The sequence below is a fragment of the Schistocerca americana genome, chromosome 1, assembly GCF_021461395.2.
Source record: "Schistocerca americana isolate TAMUIC-IGC-003095 chromosome 1, iqSchAmer2.1, whole genome shotgun sequence".
In the NCBI taxonomy this organism is placed as follows: domain Eukaryota; kingdom Metazoa; phylum Arthropoda; class Insecta; order Orthoptera; family Acrididae; genus Schistocerca; species Schistocerca americana.
Window position 1 is genome coordinate 764,660,927 of NC_060119.1, and position 21,854 is coordinate 764,682,780.

General features: G+C 38.1%; 1 protein-coding gene across 1 annotated transcript in view; it reads right to left on the minus strand.

Annotated features, from left to right (window-relative positions):
• Window positions 1-21,854, minus strand: part of LOC124545382 — a 184,938-nt gene that overhangs the window by 19,886 nt on the left and 143,198 nt on the right. The window contains exons 5-7 of the mRNA XM_047124295.1: window positions 11,969-12,177; window positions 11,257-11,433; window positions 3,058-3,237 (exon numbers count right to left, since the gene is read on the minus strand). Of these exons, the coding sequence (XP_046980251.1) occupies window positions 3,058-3,237; window positions 11,257-11,433; window positions 11,969-12,177 (566 nt within the window). The remainder of the gene's footprint in view (window positions 1-3,057; window positions 3,238-11,256; window positions 11,434-11,968; window positions 12,178-21,854) is intronic.

The following is a 21,854-nucleotide window of genomic DNA, read 5'->3' on the forward strand; positions in this document are numbered from 1 at the left end:
TGACTAAGTGAGACTTAAGATATCCCTCTGGAATTCACTGAACCATCTTAATATGATAATTTGATATGGATATGATGTGTACTATTGTAAAGTGATGTGGATATCTCCAGACACAGGCACATTTGTTCAAGGCACTGACATGCTGTCAGGCCTTCACAAAAGCTGTGTTGTAAAATTTCTCATACCACTCTCACACTACTTCTCTTCTACCATGTTTCCTATTACACCGACACCCTTGGCAGATGGTACTTCACATTGTACCAGTTATTGGGGTTTCTTCCCCTTCTATTTATGTGTGGAATGTGAGAAGAATGTCTATTAAATGCCTCTGTGGACATTGTAATGAATCTAACTGCTTTTCCATGAGAGAGCCTGTCTGATCATTCCATTTCAAATCCCTCCACCCAGGTGTTTGCATCAGTTGGCCAATTCCATTGTGATACATTGATACTGTTGTCATAATATAGTATCTTTTCCCATTTTGTTGAGTTCTACAGTCCTAAACATTTAAAATCAGTTGACAAGTGTTTGTACCAATTTGAAATCCTATTAAGATCTGACTGATCATTTGTGCAGCTTTTTGCAGACAGTTCTTAATTACAGACAATTGCATCATCTGTGAAAAGTCTGGGTTACTAATTATATTGTGTGAAAGGTAATTAATATACAACATAAACAGCAAGGGTCCCAACACACTTCTCTGGGGCACACCTGAAATTACTTCTATATGTGTTGTTGGCTCTTTATCCAAGGTAACATGCTGCAGTCTCCCTACTATGGAATCCTCAGTCCAGCCACAAATTTCACTTTATGTCCAATATGATTGTATTTTTAATAATAAGCATAGGTGTGGTACTGTATCAAATGGTTTTTAGAAACTGAGGAAAATACTGCATCTACTTGACTGCATTTGTGCATGGCTTACAGTATGTCATATGAGAAAATTGTGATTTGATTTTCACATGATCACTAATTTCAGAAGCCATGATGGTTGGCATGGTGGAGGTCACTCTGGGGCTCAAGATATTTTATTCTGTTTGAGCTCACAATAAGGGTGTCAAGGATATTGAGTGATAGTCCTGGGATTAGTTCTATCTACCTTGTAGACTGGTGTCATCTATAATTTCTTCCAACTGCTGGGCATGGTTCTTTTGTTTGGAAATCTACAGCAGATAACAGTTGAAAGAAAGGCTAACTCAGCCACAATTTCAGTACAGAAAATGATTGGGGTTCTAGTGGACCCTGGAGCTTTGGTAATCCATAAACTACTCTGGCACAGCTGGTGTAGCTATTCTGAGCTATTGGTTTCTGAGCTATTGGTTGTAGTGCATGTTTCAGTTGGTTATAACATTGATAGAAGTGTGATTCATCCATTACGTCCTCACATTACAATGCCTATCTCATACCACCTGTAAAGAAGTACTGCATAAAGGCATTCTGTTACATCATGACTAGTAAAGACTGTCATCATGGGTACCATTCAGGTCATTGTAAAAGAAGTTTGGATGATTATTTAAGACTCAATAATCACTGTGGACTGTTCTTAGCTGAACAAGAGCTGAGACATTGTTTTCATTTGTATCTATTTCTGGGACCTGATTAAAAAATTAGGCACAATTTTTTTTCAAATATTGCCAACATGAACACCTATACTCATTTACTGTCTATTAAACTACATACACAAGATGTTGGTTTACACTTCTGGAGCAGTGTCATGAAACACATTGATGTGTGGTGCTACAGCCTCTTGTGTTGGTTGGACAAATTTTGTGGAACCCATAGGGAACAAACTTTCCGGTGCTGCAGAATATTGTGAACAATGTGATGAATGCTTCTGAATGACATTCCCAATTTCACCATCATATTCCATAATGAGATCCTCCTGTTGTCCTGAATCAGCTCCTTCACACAAGCTGTGTTCAAATCTGTTGATGCTGGGCTGGGTCAGCCACTGTGATCCTTGTTGGTGATGTTTTCTCTAGGAACCACAAACTTTTGACACCATTGTACAACTTGCTTACAAGACATTATAGCTCTACATAAACCTCTACCAGCTGCCAGTAAATTTCAGCAGTTGTTACATGTTTTGTCCATAGAAATTGAGTAGCTGAGCAGAATTCTTCACGAGACCAGTTTTCCAAATGAGTTGCCATTTGTGTTTACTACAACTAGTGCTGTAGGTGGCAGGTGGCTGAAGCTCCGCACAGTTGCCAAGTGCTTCAATCAGAATTACAGCACACTACTAATTTCTCCATAACAGATGAAACTCCAGGAATTATGGGATTGTAACCTCAATTTCTGATCACCCCTTGAATTTGTCATAATGCAGGATGTGATGACTTCTTTCAATCTGTACATTTTCAGAGTTGAGGAAGAAAGACCTAAAGTAATCAGTATGTCACCCACCAGTCATCAGCAAATGAATATTTGGTACCCAGAAGAACTGTGTTAAAATGTCTGGTCATCATGAAGTACAAGAAGAAACCTATTTCACCTTAATGGGCAGCACCTCATCTGGAAAGCATAAAAAAGTGTAAAAGCAGTATTTTCCTTTCAGTTTGTACTGCTGTAACCATGTCTAGTTAGTAATCAATTTTCATGTGAAATCCTCAGTGTGTCCTCTGCTGAATCTTTTAAGCATTACTTGAAATCAACTGATCTACCCAACTTTCTGCTCCTCTGTTACTAAATGTGATAGTACCCAATGGGTACATAATTTAAACCAGAAATTTATGCTTAAGCACAGTCAATCAAAAATTAAAGATCTTCTTGATCCTACAAATGTTATATGCAGGTCTTCTCCAAAACTTTGGCGGAGCATGAAAGTTTAATGCATCTTTTTTTTCTCCTGTCAGAGCTATTTCAGGATGTTAAACCATGGATCATCTTCAAACAAAAACCTTCCTCTTAACCAGTTTAGTCCAGTTTTTCTACAAGGACTACTCCCTTGGGAAATGGCACTTTAATTATACACTTTCTCACTCCTATCTGGGCTAACAATGTATACTGTTTCATGTTACAGCATTTCAAGTCATGACACATGCAGTGAATACTGACCTTGGCAGAATGGTGGAGGTCCATTCCATCGTTCATCAACATCACATGTAAGCAAAGCTCGACCAATCATTTCGTGGCCATCATCACAAGAATATTCAACTTGACTCAAATATGTAACAGTTCTGTTAAGCAGCTGATAACGACCGTTGGCTATATCTGCTGGGAAGCCACATTCAATACCTGCAAACAGACACATATCAGCAACTGGTTTCAAAGTAGCTGGAATAAGTATAGTTCAGAGTTAGACCATTTATAGAATTTTTACAAATGTATGTTCTCTATTCTATATTCTAAAGAATATAGTCTTTTAGTTCTGCAATGTAGCAAGAGGTTATCCTACTAGGAAACAGATCAACTCCTTTCACTCTTTTGTTGTTTTACAGCTTAATCCTTTCTTGCTTTTTGGATGTGTGAATGGGAATTCAGTAAAAATATCCATTATTGTGAACAATGCTGTGCATCTATAAAACGAAATAACAAAATTATTTTCAGATACACAGCTTGACACATCAAGGAGTTTTCAAATGGCTACATCATGTATTAAGAATTATTATTTTACTCGTGATTGGTATTGCAATCTTAGACATTCACTGTGAAAGATATATTTCAAGGGTTGAAAGTAATCCTACATTCTATTACCTTATCAAGGCAGCAGTAATTGCCAGAACAGTTACCACAGTTAGATCCAGCTTGTAAGGTAATGAGGGAAATATTGATCCTTGAACATTAATTAATTATTGTAAAGAAGATACTATTAGTTCAAAACATATACAAGTGACAAAAATGCCTGCAAATGGAGTCCACTATTTGGTGTTCCCTCTTAACAACAACATTGCAACATATGTTACCTATCACAGGATCCCAAAAATGTTCACATGTTTGTTATTCTAAAACAGTGAGTCATTTTTGTATGAATTTAAAGGTATTCGGAGTGATAAAGTTTCAATTTTATAGTGTCTAGTGTTTTCCACAGTTCATACATTCAATTAAATTGCATAAGTTGTGGCACCCTACACAAGTGGTAATTGTTAACACTATATTTCCAATTCTGATCCATGATGCTTGTTTTCTATTTTAAAATTCATGTTGGTAAAAATAGTTTGAAAACAAATGGCTGTAGTGCTAATTCTTTGTAAATGTGTTTGCCATAAACAATGTAAGATGCAACAGATTTTCAGAGTTTCATTATGTTTGCTGTCTTGCAACATAAAATGGCCATTGAATTGATCATGATTAGTATTTTGTGGAAACAGCTCACAGTTCTTAAAATGAAACAAGGGTTAAACATAATCAAGAAGATGAACAATAGACTGCCACTCTCCATATAGTGAAGACGCTGAGTCACATATAGGCACAACTGAAAAACAATTTGGATGAAGTCCTTTTTGGCTGAAAGCATACATGTTTGACAGTCTCTTTGTTGTGCTTATCTGTGACGCAACTTCTCCATTCTGTGGTGAGTAGCAATCCATCCTTTTCATTATATTGTCATTATTCCATCCTGGAGTTTCCATTGTTTGGGGATGAACAATAGCCATTTAAGAGAATTATTTGTGTGTGGTAATCCCTGCAAGTGGAGTCCACTACTTGGTGTTCCCTCTTAACAACAACATTACAATATATGTTACCTATCACAGGATCCCAAAAATGTTCACATGTTTGTGCATGTATATATATTCTGAGATAATTAGTCAAAATTAGTGTTTTTCATGTAAAATTGTTATTTGCGTGCAAATCTGTTACTTTTTACAGACATTATCTTGCTTTGGATGAATGACTTCTTACTTGAATCTTATTTAATACCATTTTATATTGTATTGTTCAGTCACTGAAGTCATTCAGCTGTTTTCTACAAACACTTTATGAGTCATCCTAACAAAATAAGCTGTTTACATGTTTTTTATGGACCTTCAATCTTACATGCATCACACTTTTTCTGTCCCTATTGTTGAGTAATGCTGTTCTGAAAAACAAACAAACAAACAAAGATGGATGCAGTCTTGTCCAACAGACAGGAAACTGAGGATGACACAGTAATGGAATGATGACAGTAAACATTGGAGCACCACATGGGGTAGTGTTGGGCTTCTTCTGTTTCTTACATTTATAAATGACTTCCCACTCTACCACTATGGTAAGCAAGTTCAGCCTGTTTGCAGATAATACTTCTCCTCTGGTAGATAAAACAGGAGAGAAGAAACTTGGATACCTATGATAACAGTGTACTTAATGATGTCCTCAACTGATTTAGCTATAATAGACACTCTATGAATGTAAAAAGATACTCGTTATGGACAATTCAGTGCAACACAGAAAGAATAAGACAACATAAATATAAAATGTAATGGACAATAAATGCAGCAAATGGACTCTGCGATGTTCTTGCATGTGTACATTGATCCTACCATTCCCTAGATCTGGGAAAAAACACTTCATTATGCAAGAAAAGTGAGCAGGCAGTGCCATGGAGACAAAGAACAAAGCCACAGTTAATCACTGCGTGCAGCATGGAAAAAAAGACACTCCTGGCACTGTCATTTTTAACACGAGAATTTCTTTTGTGGTAACAATCAAGAAATTAAAAGTCTCTGGCAGACATTTGTTGTTGAACAGTGGTTCTGTCATTCAGTCACTTTCAATCAGCCAGGAAGAACAGAAAAAGGAAAAGTTACACACCGAATTAGAAAGTAAAGAACATATGAGAGGTGGATACCAATCCACACAAAACTAAATCTGAAATTGCTTCAGACTTAGGAATTGCCTATACCACACTATGTACAGTCATCTGCAAAAGAAACAGTATTTCGAATGAGTTTTTAAAATTTGTGCAAAATCAATTAAACATGGCTGTCAACAAGAAGGGAGACACACGGATTTGGAAAAGGCTCTTTTGACGTATTGCAGCAAAAATGTGCTGCAGCTCTACTGATCAGTGGTGACATGTTGAAATCAAAGGCAGTGATTTAATTAGAAGTGTGACATCACTGCTGATTTCAAGTAGGTTACAGTACACTTGTTCTCCCACTGTTTGAATACTGCTCACCGGTGTGGGATCCGTACCAGATAGGGTTGATAGGAGAGATAGAGAAGATCCAATGAAGAGCAGCACTCTTCATTACAGGATCATTTAGTACTTGCGAAAGCATTACGGAGATAATACATAGACTCCAGTGGAAGACTCTGCAAGAGAGACACTCAGTAGCTCAGTAAGGGCTTTTGTTGAAGTTTCGAGAACATATCTTCACCGTGGAGCCAAGCAGTATATTGCTCCTCCTACTTATGTCTCGCAAAGAGACCATGAGGATAAAATAGGAGAGATTAGAGCCCACACAGAGGCATACCGACAATCTTTCTTTCCATGAACAATACGAGACTGGAATAGAAGGGAGAACCTATAGAGGTACTCAAGGTACCCTCCGCCACACACCGTCAGATGGCTTGCGGAGTATAGATGTAGATGTAGATGAGGATGGTTACAAGGATTTAAAGATCCCCATGGAATCACAGGAAGAACAATTTCTGGCAAATTTAAGGCTGTGGACGGCGTCATGGTGCAGCACTGGATTGATGTCGTTCTACCATGTATCTTAAGGGATTATCAACCTCAAAACATCTACAACTGTGCTGAGACTGCTCTATTCTACAGTCTGCCTCCAAGTAAAACATTAGCTGAAAATGGGGACTTGGAGCATGGGGGAAAGAAAAGTTAAACTCACATGACAGTTCTTCTTGACATGAATACAAATGGATCTGATGAACTTTCCCCATGTGTGATGGTAAAATCTTAAAATCTGATGTGTTTCAAAGCTGTAAAGATGAGACCTACAAAATATGAATACAATAAAAATTCTTGAATTACAATGATTTTAATGGAACTGTGTTTAATAAACTGGACATTAGAATGAAAAATAAAAAAGAACCTCCTTCTTCTTATGAACTGATGTGAGCACGTTCACCCCAAGTAGTTTTGGAAAATTTTCGAGTGGAATGTTTCCCTCCAAACTGTACCAGTGTTCTACAGCCAATTCATTTGGGCATTATGGCAAATTTGAAAGCACATTGTAGAAGAAAATGCTGGTTCAAACTTTGATAGTGCAGACTGACGCAGGAAATGTAAATCTCTCCATTAACTTATTATAAGCCATAGAATTTATTTCAGCTGTCTGGCAGCTTGTGTCATCCTTCCCAATCAATAACTGCTGCTGTAAAGCTGGAAGAGCCTGCTGCTGCTGCTACTGCTGATGATGATGATAGTGGTGATGGTGAAGTCATGTCTGGTAATGAGCTAGCTGTATTGGAGGGTGCAGACTTTGACAGTTTTGTACACTTCGATGATAATCTCACCAAGTGTATGGAACTACAAGATGAGGAGATATTGCTGACGTGTGACAACACAGTGATGATCAAGAAGGTGAAGCAGGTTCAAGTGACAGTGGTGGAGATGGAGATGATGACTTGAAGCTCGAAAGACCTAAACTGAGTGAAATGTTAAGTGCAATCAATGTGTGCAGGCATTATATCAGTGCAAGAAGTTGTAGTGAAAAACTATGAATTCATTAATAAGTTTACAAACTGTTATGCATACACTTCAATGCATGAAAAGTGAAACAAGCCAAATTATCTCATTTCTTTAAAGCAGGATCAAGTTCAAAATAATATTTTTTGTTTTAACATTTTGTCTTCAATAATGTATCTTTGTTGCTTGTGTGGCACGAAGTGTCAAATTACAATACATTATCTAATTTGTCTTAAGCAGGACCAAATAATATTTTTTCTTTTAATGCCTTACTCTGTCTTTGTTGTTTGTAAAGTTTACAAATGTAGTTCTATTGTGTGTATTGTCCGCCCCCGGTAGCTGAGTGGTCAGCGCGACAGACTGTCAATCCAAAGGGCCCGGGTTCGATTCCCGGCTGGGTCGGAGATTTTCTCCGCTCAGGGACTGGGTGTTGTGTTGTCCTAATTATCATCATTTCATCCCCATCGACACGCAAGTTGCCGAAGTGGCGTCAAATCGAAAGACTTGCACCAGGCGAACGGTCTACCCGACGGGAAGCCCTCGTCACACGACATTTCATTTCATTTCATTGTGTGTATCTTTTTTTTTTCTTTTTCAGAAAAATATGGTATGTATTACTGTATCTATATCTGACTTCTAAGTATTTCTGAGTTACAAGTAATCTTTTCTCTTCCCATCGATATATGTATATGCATTATGAGCAGTGTTCAACCAGACATTCTTGCAGTTCCTGGGAAACTATAAGTTTTTACAATGACGTCTCAGTATATCTTCTACCTTGTACGTTAATAAAAACTGCTCTCTTTTGAAAATCATTATTCCATGTCTTGGCCACAAGGAGGAAACAAGTCTTACATGGTAATCAGACAAACTTTACCCGTGTTCAAAAGGAGTAAGTTGCTTAGGCATGAAAATATTCAGTGCTCTATCTAGAGACATCAAAATTCATGCTCTTAAAACACCATAATTCAAGATCAAGTGGAAAGAATACCTGTTACAAAATTCATTCCACCCAATTATTGAATTTTTTAGCATAAATGAGCACTTATGTGTGTAGTTTTATTGTATAACTAATATTTCTCATCTGCTGCAAGCACAAAGTATAAATTACTTTTTGTCAGAAAAGACAACAGTGGAAAATTGCTCTTATCAGAACACAAAAAAAGCAAATGCACTCCTGTTTGAAAGCCTGACTGAAGAGTAGGGTACCAGCTGCCTCAATCTGCCTTCCTCAGCACCTTCAAAAAAATTTTTTCAATTGGAACTTCACTCCCGTCATCCATGGTGAGGTCCACCTTTGCAGCCATGACACCATGCAGCGCAGTACAGATGGGCCTCCAACAACATGCTGAATGGACTGCTGAGGATTGGCATCACATTCTCTTCAGCAATGAGTGTCACATATGTCTTCAACCAGTCAATCGTTGAAAATGTGTCTGGAAGCCGCCTGATCAGGCTGAACACCTTGGACACACTATCCAGTGAGTGTAGCAAGGTGGAGGTTCCCTGCTGTTTTGGGGTGGCATTATGTGGGGCTGAGTTATGCCACTGGTGGTCATAGAAAGCATTGTAATGGCTGTACGATATGTAAATGCCATCCTCCGACCGATAGTGCAACCATATCGGCAGCATATTGGCGAGGCATTCATCTTCATGGATGAATATTTGCACCTCCATCATGCACATCTTGTGAATGATTTCCTCCAGGATAACGACATTGCTCTACTAGAGTGGCCAGCATGTTCTCCAGACATGGCTCCTATCGAACATTCCTGAGATAGATTGAAAACGGCTGTTTATAGACGGTGTGTCCCACCAACCACTCTGAGGGATCTATGCTGAGTCACTGTTGAGGAGTGGAACAATGGGGACCAACAGTGCCTTGATGAACTTGTGGATAGTATGCCACAATGAATAGAGGCATGCATCAATGCAAGAGGAGGTGCTACTGGGTATTAAAGGTACCAGTGTGTACAGAAATTTGGACCACCATCTCAGGAAGGTCTCGCTGTATGGTGGTACAATGTGCAATGTGTGGTTTTCATGAGAAATAAAAAGGGCAAAAGTGCTGTTTACGTTGATCTCTATTCCAATTTTCTGGGCAGACTCTGGAACTCTGGGAACCAAGGTGATGCAAAACGTTTTTTGATGTGTGTGTAGTTTTAAAATCTGAGCAATTTTCTGTTGCTGTTTATTATTTATGTTTTGCTTCCCACCGGATTTGTATGTGCGTATTTTACATGTGCATGTAAGGTAACTTTGAACCTCTGTGTCTTGGAAATGGACAAAGAGTCAAGGCTGTTGCTCGAGACTGGAATCTTAGGAATACATTGTAAAAATTTCAATCATTTGTTGTGCATATCCATCTTGGAATTCATGGCTTTGTTTTGCTATGAAAAATTGGTAAAAAAATACTTTCTTTGGGTTTCTCTAAGAAACCATCCATGAGCTAATAATTTTGAATCTCTATATTTCAGAAATGGATAAAGATATAAAGGAAATTTTCAAGAATATTTGAGATTGGGATCTTAGGAATATGTCATAAAATGACAGTCATTTGCTCTGTAAAGCCATCTTGGAATCTGTGGCTCGGTTTTGGTACAAAAATGGTAAAGAAGACCTTTTTTTGGGGAGGGGGGTTCTAATTAATAGTTCATGAACTAATGAAGATTTTTTTAAAATACGAAGATGGCGCTTTTAGATAATTGCCTAGAGAACGTAATGTTAAAATTTGAGCAATTTGATGCAATTTTTTATTATTGAGATTTCGCTTCATACCAGATTTTACATGTGTATTTTACATGTAAAAGTAACTCTGTATCTTGGTAATGGATAGAGATATGAAGAAAATTTTCAAGGTTGTTTGAGACTGGAATATTGGAAAGATATGTATCATAAAAACTTCAGCATAGTCATCTTGGAATCCATGGCTCAGTTTTAGTCCCAAAAAAATGACAAAAAAGACCTTTTTTTAGGTTTTCTAAGGAACTGTCTACTAACTATAATGGTACCTCCATAAACTCCTTAAGGCCCATCATAGACTACATCAGTTGATTTGCTTCATTTGCTTAAGCAGGAGGAAGTGTATAACATTTATACTTTGACCCAGTGCTGTAGGATAATGACTCGAAGATGATCCTTCTGTTGGGTATAAATGGTCCTTAGCCCAAGTGCCATATAAAAGACTTGACCCCATTTTTCTGTCACCAGTAGAACCTGAGGTAAGAGCCCCCAGAAAAATCCCATGTCGATGCATGGTGTTTTGTAACATATTAGACAGCATATGCTGTTGCATGGATACCAGTGTTGATTTTCAAATATTAAGATATTGCTAATATGAACATCTCATAATGTATGGGTAAATATTAATTCTGGTGTCTTGTATTTTGTACCTTATTTATTTTCATGTTTTATGATGCAGGGTTAGTTGATATGAATCATGAATCCACCATATTGTGCTCCACTGTATCCATTATTGTAAATTTTATGAAAAATTCATGATTATAAATACAATAAAAACATTGACTCATTCCATATTCTAACAACTCTAATGCTGTTGGGTTCACAAAACTCTTAATAAAATGAAATAAAAGTAAAATAAATTATTAAAACTTTTATATCTGGAGTGTACAACAGAGCTGTACCATTTTAATTGATTATTCTTAGTGATCTATAAGACTTACGTTTGCACACTGGTGGAAATTCATTGTAGAAACCTGTTGTAAGACATGTGCGTGTTGATGGCCCAACCAGCAGATGACCAGGATCACATTGATATTCGACAATTGATCCAACATTGAAGTTCTTTGCAATCATAGTTGAATTTGGTGGCTGCTCTGGACGCCCACAGGCCTTGGGTTCTAGAGGGAATATACATCTCTTAGAAATATTTTTCCCCAGTGAGACAATAAGAATAGAAGTTTCATTACATTTAGCTTCATGTGATATGGATGTGAAAACTGGTCATAATTGAATAATTGGGGCTATTTAAAATTAATATTGATGAAATGAACACACAAAAAACTGAAAATAAAGAAATTAACTAGAACAGTAGGAAAATGTATTAATGGAGAAAAGGCTACTGGGAGAAAATCTGACAAAGTCATGCAGATTATCCTAATGCATTCTATATTTTTAACCTAATAATGGATGGAGCAGTTGGAAATAAGAATTGGTCAATAATTCAGTTCACTGTAATTATACTTTAAGCAACATATATAAAAAATAGAAAGGTATGAGCAAAGGAATTACTGTGAATTTCGAATGTAAACTGTTTTTAAGCCTATGAGTTGTAATGTTTTATTTCTGCTTTACCTATAATAGTTCTCACTTAACAACTGTGAAATTCTGCATTATACTTTGAGTAGCATTTTCTCAGTGTGTTACAGTACTTACGGTGTTGGCAAATATAGTTAAGTTTGGCTTGACAGTTAGTATCAGACCACAGCCATCCTTTTGAGCCATCATATCGTGCACAGTCTTCATTTCCTCCTGGCAAGTTCCAAAATGAGACTGTCACATCATCACCATCAAGCCACTTCCAGTTGTTTCTGTCCTTCGGATCACGCACAGCACCCATCCAGTACTGACTATTGACATCACTCCTGTATTTAATTTTTAGAATTAAATATACATTTAGTATACTCTTCACGTACAGAAAATGATAGTGCATAATGATGTTGCACATAAAAGGGGACACCCATAAAGTGCATATCATGAAAATAATGAAAATTTTTTTAGGCACTGCATTTTTGCACAGTCCTTTGTCTATGTGGTTAGTTAGTTACATGTTCCCTGCATCATTTGAACTATTGTTTTATCAAAATGATACAGAACAGCTCAGTTTACAGGTATATATGATCAGTGTTAACATTAATCAAGACAATATTTTTTAGTCCTACTCATACAACTACACTTAAAAACTGCAGGGTGGCACACGAAATGTGTTACCAATTTTTTCTTTCACAATTTACGATGCACATTAGATATCCTGCTGGGATCTCTACAGCAGTACCAGCAGAGCTTGGAAAAACAAATAAGTTGCGAAATGACGTGTAATTCATGATACTGCTGCTATGAGACTAGTAAGCAGCAATGGCTGACAATGGAAGACTGACCACACAGCAATGATCGGCAATTGTGTTACTTTTTCATGGAATGAAAGCCTTGTTGTGACTCAGAAGTGTTTTCGACAACAGTTTAACACACAATGGGTCCCTTGCAAGAAGACCATCCACAGGTTGTACGATAAATTTGTACAGGAAGGAACAGTATTGGAAGTGAAGCGACCTCGGCCTAAGCCTGTTTGTTAGCTGGAGAATATTGAAGCGGTACAAGTTGCTGTACAGAGAAGTCCCGAGAAATCATGTAGAAAGGCAGCAGTGCAACTGGGAATATCTAGATGCTCTGTTCAGCGCATTCTTAAAAGTGACCTCCATATTTACCCATACAAGATCACCTGTGCACAGAAGCTCACTGAAGAACACAAGCAGCAGAGACTACTGTTTGCTCAGGGGGCAGAGGATAGGGAGGAAACTCTCAACAACATTTGGTTTTCAGACAAGGTGCATTTTCATTTAGACAGTGTGGTTAACAAACAAAATGTATCCTTTTGGGCCACTGAAAACCCTCAAGTGCTTCATGAACAACAACATTATACAGTGTGGGCAGCAATTTCCAGTCACGGACTTATTGGACCCTTTTTCTTTTAACAAACTGTGAACAGGAACAGCGAGCGTTATTTGAACATGCTTTGCAATAGCTTCATTCCACAGCTTCTTGCTACTGCCTTGCCCTTCAACACGCAGTGGTTCATGCAAGATGGAGCAAGGCCACATACTGCAAACACTGTGTTGGAGTTTTTTCATGAGCATTTCGACATGCGGATCATTTCACTCAGGTTTCCAGGTTGCTTCAACGATGGACAAAATTGGCCCCCCAATAGTCAAGACCTCAATCCATGTGAGTTTTTTCTTTGGGAGTACCCGAAGGCAAAAATTTTCCCGAAACGTCCACGCGATTTAATGGAGCTCAGAAGACTTATTCTTCAAGCTTGCAGTGAAATTACAGAAGACATGTGCCATAGGGTAATCACTAACTTCAGTGTTCATTTGAAGGAAGTTAGGAAATGAAATGGTGGACATATCGAGCATATGCTGAGTTAGAACAAATCTCCATGGACGGCTCTTGATTGTAGTATATGTTCCTTTCAGATTGTATTGACAATAAAGTTTATATTCAAAAACAAAATGGTAACACATTTCATGTGCCCCCCTGTAGTTGATCCTTTTTTTTTTAAATAGAAATTCATTCATGGAAATGAATAAGTTGTCCAGGAGAAATGATTTAGGTTAGATTTAAAACTTGCTTTGCTATCTGTCAGCATTGGGCAAATGGACAAATTTTTTGTTGGTAGATATTGAACTCCATTCTGAGCCACTGACGGCTTTAATAATGGTTACTGGAGGTCATATTCTTCTGAAATTGTGATGGATTATTTATGGCCAGCTTCATTAGCAAATAAGTGTATTGTGGTGGTGCTGTTAAAACGCCCACCTTATTGAAGAGACACCTACATGACAACCATAGATGACCATTAGGTATTATTCTTCTTGCTTACTTTTGTGCAGTCATTATCTTCTTCCTAAGTGATGAGTTACCCCAGAAAAAGTGCTAAATATGTCAGAAGGTTGATTCATCTGTTTCCAGGACCCTAGCAACTTACGAAGAGCAAACCTTACTGAACTTAATTTTTTGAGAAACTCATTGTTTTGGCTGTTGAGAGAGTCTTCAGTGACTATCAAAGCAGAATATTGCCAAATGATTTTTCACAAAACTCAAAGAAATTCTGGTCATATGTAAAGGCTGTTGATGGCATAAAAATTGCTGGCCAGTTTCTCACAAATGAGATAGGAACTGAAACTGAGCATAGCAAAGGAAGGCTGAAATGCTTAACTCCATTTTCAGATATTCCTTTAAAAAAAAATTAAAAAAAGGGGTAGGGGAGGAGAAATGCCTCAATTTAATCCTCATACCACTGCGAGATGAGTCAGTGGCATTGAAAAACAGCTGAAATTGTTAAAACTGAACAGATCTGCAGGGCCCAATGGAATCCTATCAGATTCTATACTGAATATGTGGCTGAGTTAGCCCCTCTTCTAACAATAATGTTTTGTAGATCAAATAACAAAAAAACTGTGCCCAGTAGTTGCAGAAGCACAGGTCATACCCATTTACAAGAAAGGTAGTAGAAGTGATCCACAAAACTACCGTCCAATATCCTTGACAATGATTTGTTGTAGAAACTTAGAAAATATTCTGACCTCAAATATAATGAGGTATCTTGAACAGAATGACCTCCTCCATTCCAGCCAGCATGAACTGCGTAAACATCGATCATGTGAAACCCAACTCACAGTTTTCCCACATGATATACTAAAAACTTTGAATCAAGGCAGTCAGGTAGCTGTAGTATTTCTTGATTTCCAAAAAGGATTTCCCTCAGTACCACATATACGTTTATTGTCAGAAGTGTGATCATATGGGGTGTGAAGCAAAATTTGTGACTGGACTGAGGATTTTTTGGTAGGGAGGACGCAACGTGTTATCTTAGATGGAGAGTCATCCTCAGATGTAAAGTAACTTCAAGTGTGACCCAAGGAAGTGTTTTGAGATCCTTGCTGTTAATGTAGTATATTAATGATTTTGTGGGCAATATTTTAATAGTAACCTTAGATTTTTTCCTGATGACACAGTTATCTATAGTGAAATACTGTCTGAAAGAGGCTGCATAAATATTCATTTAGATCTTGAGAAGATTCCAGAGTGGTTTAGACATTGGCAACTTGCTTTTAATGTTCATAAATGTAAAATTGTGCACTTGACAAAGTGAAAAAAACAGAGTGTACTATGATTACAATGACAAAATGAAAAAAAACAACATAGTATACATAGGCTTAGTTGTGGGTAAAGTAGATGGTAAACTTCAGTTTATTGGAGGAATACAGGGGAAGTGCTATCAGTCTACATCAAATTATTCAAGTGACACATCCTGGACTATTTCTGAAGTGTGTGGGACTCATACCAAGTAGGACTGACAAGGGATACTGAACATACGCAGATGAGTGCAGCACAAATGATCACAGGTTCCTTTGACACATTGGAGAGTGTACCATAGATGTTGAAGAAATTAAACTGGCTGACTCTTGAAGACAGATGTAAACTGTCCTGAGAAAGTCTACTTGCAAAGTTTCAAGAATCAGCTTGAAATAATGATTCTAAGAATATACCACAACCCCTCACTTATTGCTTACATAAGCATACTGAGGAAAAGATTAGATTAATTACAGCACACACAGCAGCATTTAAGCAATCATTCTTCCCATACTCAATATATGACTGGAAGGAGCAGAAACACTAATAGCTGGTACAATGGAATATACTCTCTACAATACACTTCACAGTGGTTTGCAGAGTATAGATGTATATGTAGATGTAGAGGTAGAATATGCTTCTTCTAGTTCAAGTTTTCATCAGTATGTGCACTTAAATATTTAGAGCATTCTACTGGATTTACTGACTCCTGTCCATGTATTACATCAGTTGTATGACTCTGTTGAACAAAATTGAATATAGCGTGTTTTCTCAGAATTTAGGTATAGTCCATTTTTGGAGAACCACTTAATAATTTTCTGTAAAACATTGTTAACAGTCTCTTCTTTTGATTTTCTCTAATGGGATTAATTATAACACTATTATCATCTGCAAAGTACCAATTTTGCTTGTTGAATGTTAAGTGGAAGGTCATTCATATATGTGAGGAACAGAGGTGGACGCAAAATGGAACCTTGCAGACTCCCTTCGTGATTTCTTCCAGTCACTAAAATTTTCTACCTTTTCAACATTGTCTGAACCTTTTACATTTTGTTTGTTAAGTATGATACAAACCAGTTATGTGTAAAGCCATCAGTTCCATAAAACATAAGTCTTTCAAAGAGTGTAGTATGATCTACACAGTCAAATGCCTCAGAAAGACCACAAAAATTACCAACTGGTGATATTTTAATATTAAGACTTTTAATATTTGGTGGTTGAATGTGTAAATAGTATTATCAGTTGTTTAACGTTTCTGGAATACAAACAGTGATATACTAAGGAAATTGTTTCTACTTAGATGTAAGACTACTCTTGAGGACATTACATTAGGTGTTAGACACCTAAATATTACCACACTGTACTGCCTAAGCAAGAAATCCAAGGCCCAAGATCTCTGTTGAGAGAATTAAAGCTCAAGCTAAAATTCATTTCATTGATACTCAGCAGCTTGCATGTACGTGATGTCCCAGGAGGAAATGTCAGTATTCAGGAATATGACAAGAACAATCATTTGAATCAAAAAAGTCTAGCAAACATTGTACCTAAAATGCATACCTTTAAGAGCTATCACTACTTCTTAATCTTTGATACTGTGAAACAGATCTCTTCTATTGCCAGCTCTTTGCTTTCCATATTTTGGAAGGATGTAGTATGGATTAAAAGAAGAAGAAAATATCCAGTAAACATGGCCACTTTCTCAGCAGAAGAGATGTGTTTCGCAGTAGCGAAGATGAATAAGGTATGCATTTTATAGTCCATCTTTACTAGACTCTTTTGCTTCAAATGATCATTTCTGTCATATCTCTGAATTTCCTGGGACGCTCTGCATGTAATGGAAATCATTTTTGGTCAACAGGAATTGTATAACAAGAATAACTGTTTACAGTCTTTCTAAACGATTACAGAGAAATATATCTATTTTCACAGGCATGGTAATAGACGACAGAATCTAAATCATTAAAAACTAATATTCCAAAAAGATACAACCAAATGAACAAAAAAATTCAAAAGTTAATTTTGCTGTATTAATTCTGATGTCATTGTACATTTTTCTTGTAAGGATCATGAGAGCGCGATGGGAAAAGGTAGGGTGTATGTGCATGGAAGCAGAAAGTAATACTTTGTTCACTACACATACAAGTGGAATAAGACAGAAAGTTGTTAATGTTGGTGTGAAGTACTGTCTACCACTGTACAGTGGCTTGCAGAGTATATATGTAGAGGTAGAAAGGCAAAATAGATTTGCTCTGTCTCATGTGAACTGTATAAACTGATTGGTGATTCTGTGGTATTAATGTTATTTATGCTTTCAGTCCATCTGTGCATGCCTATTAACAGTTGATTAGTAGACTATTTATTCTGTAACAAACACTGATAAGCCAAGACAGTGTGATCACTGCCCACCATGAGACTGTATACTGATTGGTGCCATTGCAGGAGCATGATGTGATAAGAAAGCTATATAAGTGGAGCAGAGAGAAGTGGGAAATAATTCTAACAATGATGTGGGCTGCTAATGGGGAAATCCACTGAGTGAGTGGCTTTGAACACAGGCAGATTGTTATGGCCCATTGCCTGCATGTAAGCACTTTAGAAACAGTGAAGCTAGTCCACTGCTCACATATTACTGTTGTGAGCATCTATAGAAAGTGGCTGAATGATGGTGATACCACAAATAGGAGCATCATCTCAGAATGTCAAGGACAGAGGTTTGCCCATTCTGTAATTCATGATAGGCAACAATCTGTGGCAGATCTGATAACAATGCTGACACCAGTTTGACTGTTTCAGGTCACAGCATTCAGCACACATTGTTGAATTTGCAGCTCTGCAGCAGTTGATCATTACATGTTTCCTTGTTGACCTGACAACATTGTTGCAGTGGGCACGGGATTATTGAGATTAAACCATGGATCAGTGGAAATGTGTCACCTGGTTGGATGAATTACTTTTGCTTTTACAGATAGTCCTGTCATCAAACACCACCATCCAGCAAATGGTCAAACATGCAGTGAACCACGGACACAGGACCCTGTGTGCAGGTTTATACTGTGGGGGACATTCACCTGAGCTTCCATGCAACCTGTGGTAGTATCGAATGCACCATAATAGCTGTGGTCTACGTGAACATCACTGTGGAGCACTAGCATTCCTTCATGCTCAATGGCATCCGAAGGCATCTCCCAGAAGGTAAAGTATGTCACAAGTGCAGAATCTTGCTACAGTGGTTTGAAGAGCATGACAGTGAATTCATATTGATTGTTTGGCCATCAAATTTGCCTCACCTGGACTCGGTGGAATACATCTGGGATGCTATCAGCCACCAGCTCTGTACTCACAAAGCATAAGACCATAACTTAAAGGAATTTCATGGCCTGTGCATGAACATCTGGTGCCACATACCACTGGCAACTTACAAGGACTTGTCAAATTCATGCCATGCAGAATTGCTGCTGTGTTTCATTCAAAAGGTGGACAGCACGTTATTAACCGGATGATGAGACCTGAAATATGCAAATGTTAGGGGTGGAACCAATGGCAGCTGTTCCTGCAACTGGATTGGACAATAGATCAACCCAAGAACTAGAAATTGGACCAGGTCAAGGTTAAATTCTTGCCTGCAGCTCAGAGGAGAAAACTTCTTAAAGAACAGAAACAACAGGGAGGTAAAATACGGTTTTCTTAACAAAAATGGGAGGAACTAAAAGGTCTTGAACCCAAGACCTCAAAAAAAATTTAAAAAACATAAAAATAAAAAAAAAACTGTCTCAGAATGAAAGGGGTAAACAGACCCCTTCCTCTAAGGAAGGCATCAGGAGAACAAGGGAGAAGTCTAATGTACCCATTTTTCACAATAATTATGTCTAGTAAATGGCAGGGCAGGAAACAGACCTACAGTAGTGCAGTCTTAACCTTTAGATTGGCAGTTATCCAGTAGGCATATTCACTGGTCAACATGACCTCACAGCAAGTTGAGCTTACTCAGATGGCTCTTTCAGAAAAATGGGGGGGGGGGGGGGATGCTAGTCTAGGCCCCAAATACAGGAGGATCTATCTGGACATAGTTGCTCTTATCTTTGTCTGTGAGGAGATAGAAACAGTGGATTGACTTAGGAGGCAGTACCCAGGGTATCTCTGTGGTAGCAGGTGAAGTTGCTGGTCAAGGCAGCAGCTGAGCTCTTCAAGACCACAAAGGTATCAATTTTGGTACAAAAACTTCTTAAGGGTACTCCTCCAAAGGTTTTGTTTCAGAAAATAAGGGTGCAGGACCAGAAGGTCTCGACAGAGGATCAGAGTGTAATCAACCGAACGATTGTACTGGATGGCGAAATCCTCATGCTCTTATCCGGGGACCCTAAGTAAGTAAAAGGGGTGCTCAGGCCCCAGAAGAACTGGAGGAAAGTTGATTTATACTAAAAATCTAAGGAACTCCAGAACATCCATTTATCAAACATAGAATTTCATTCACACCAATGGCAGACCTTTGTTCCAAAGTTTTGTGAACATCAGGATGAAACAGCATGATGAAGAAAGAATGAGGGAAATTGTATTGGCCTCAGCTCACCTTCTTTACAAGGACAATACTCTTCCTTTCCAGGTTTTGTGAGGAGGCTGGTAGACAGCTGCTCACAGGACAATAAAAACTGCTTGGTCATGATGGCAATACCCACAATCTGTTGTGGGGAAGCAGCAACACCAACAGCAGAAAGTACATTCTTGATATTTACTCAAAAGCAATCTGAAGATGCTGAATAGGAACAGGGAACTTACATTCATGAATATAAGGAGGGAAGAAGTAATTGACATAATTTTTGGGTCCAATTTAATGGGTAGCTGTATCAAAATATGGCATGTGGTGTTGGAGCTATCCTTATCTGACCACATGAATATTAAGTTTAAGGTTGAAGTGAGTGTTAAAGAGACCTTGGCCTACAGGAATTGTGGGAAAACAGCCTGGGACTCGTACAAGAAAGACCTCAACTCACACTTATCTGAAGTCAGAATTTCAATACGAAATCCAGCTGATTTCAAGAAAATGTCAGACACACTGATGTTTGCACTTGACATTTCATTTAGAAAATCATCCAATCACCAAAACGTATACAAACAACAATGTACCTTAGTCAGACAATGACCTGGAGTCACAAAGGAAGCAGGTAAGAAGACCATTCAACATTGCAAGAAGGAAAGGGCAATGGGCAAAATATCAGGAGGCCCTCTCAAAATACAACCTTGCAATTAAGCAGGCAAAACTGTCATCCCAGGGGGGACCACAGTCATGTAGAATTTTTTGAAAGAAATTTCCACCATTTGGCTGTTAATTAACAGTCATATAGTGGACATTTCTTTTCTTCTTCTTTTTTTTAACACAACAGAAAAACAGGAGACAGTTTAATTATAGTCCTATGCAGGGTGCTTAGGGTTAGCCAAGTGGCAGAAATCATTCCTAATGCTTGGAGGACAGTGAGTGTTGTTTTCATTCTGAAGCTAGGGAGAATTGATTGCACCAAGGTTAAGGCTACATTAGAAAAACTGTTTAATGTGCATGTCAGTGAAAGGAAACTAACTGCATTTCCTCTCCTTGCAAACCAACATACATCTCAGTGATGCAAATCATGTGAAACAGAGCTTTACCAGTCTGTTGGGGAGGTGGAAGAAGTGCAATGTTTTCATGAAACTGCTCTCTGCATCTTGCTGGACACTGAAAGGGCTTTTAGCAGTATGACCTTCAAATCCATGGTCAGAGCTGCAGAAGAGCACGGTATTGAGACCACCATATGTAGGTGGATTAAGGGCATGTTGAGCAGAAGAAAAGTAGAAGCCACCAAATGAACAAAAAAATGGCGATCAACAGCACCAGAGGATGTCCGGAAGGAGGGCTTTTGTCAGCACTGCTGCGGAATCTAGTGGTGAATAAACTTATTGAAGAGCTAAATACTAGAGGCTATTTTTTCCAAGCATTCGCAGATGACTGATCGTAGTAATATTTAGCAAATTTGCTAGTACTGATAAAACAATGGCATGATGTACACTGGTCATTGTGCAAAACTGATGCAGGAAACAGGATCTAAGAGTCAGTCTTAAGACACTATTATTGTACCATTCATAAGGAAGCATTTCCAGCATACACATACTGGAATCTGAAGCTTCTTGATGAAGCTACACCTGTGGGAGGGGGTGGGGGAGGGGGGTGGGGGAGATTTGTGGATAACTCTGGATGCAAAAGTATCATGGACCCCTCACAAAAGGAGTATATGTTCCAAGGTGAAAGATACGTTTATGATCACTAGATGAGCCTATGGGAAAATTTGGGGTCTAAAACCCAAGAGTATATACTGGATATAAGATCTGTGATAACTGATGGGTCCATAGTATAGTGGAAGAAAGTAAAACAGAAGGTGGCTAC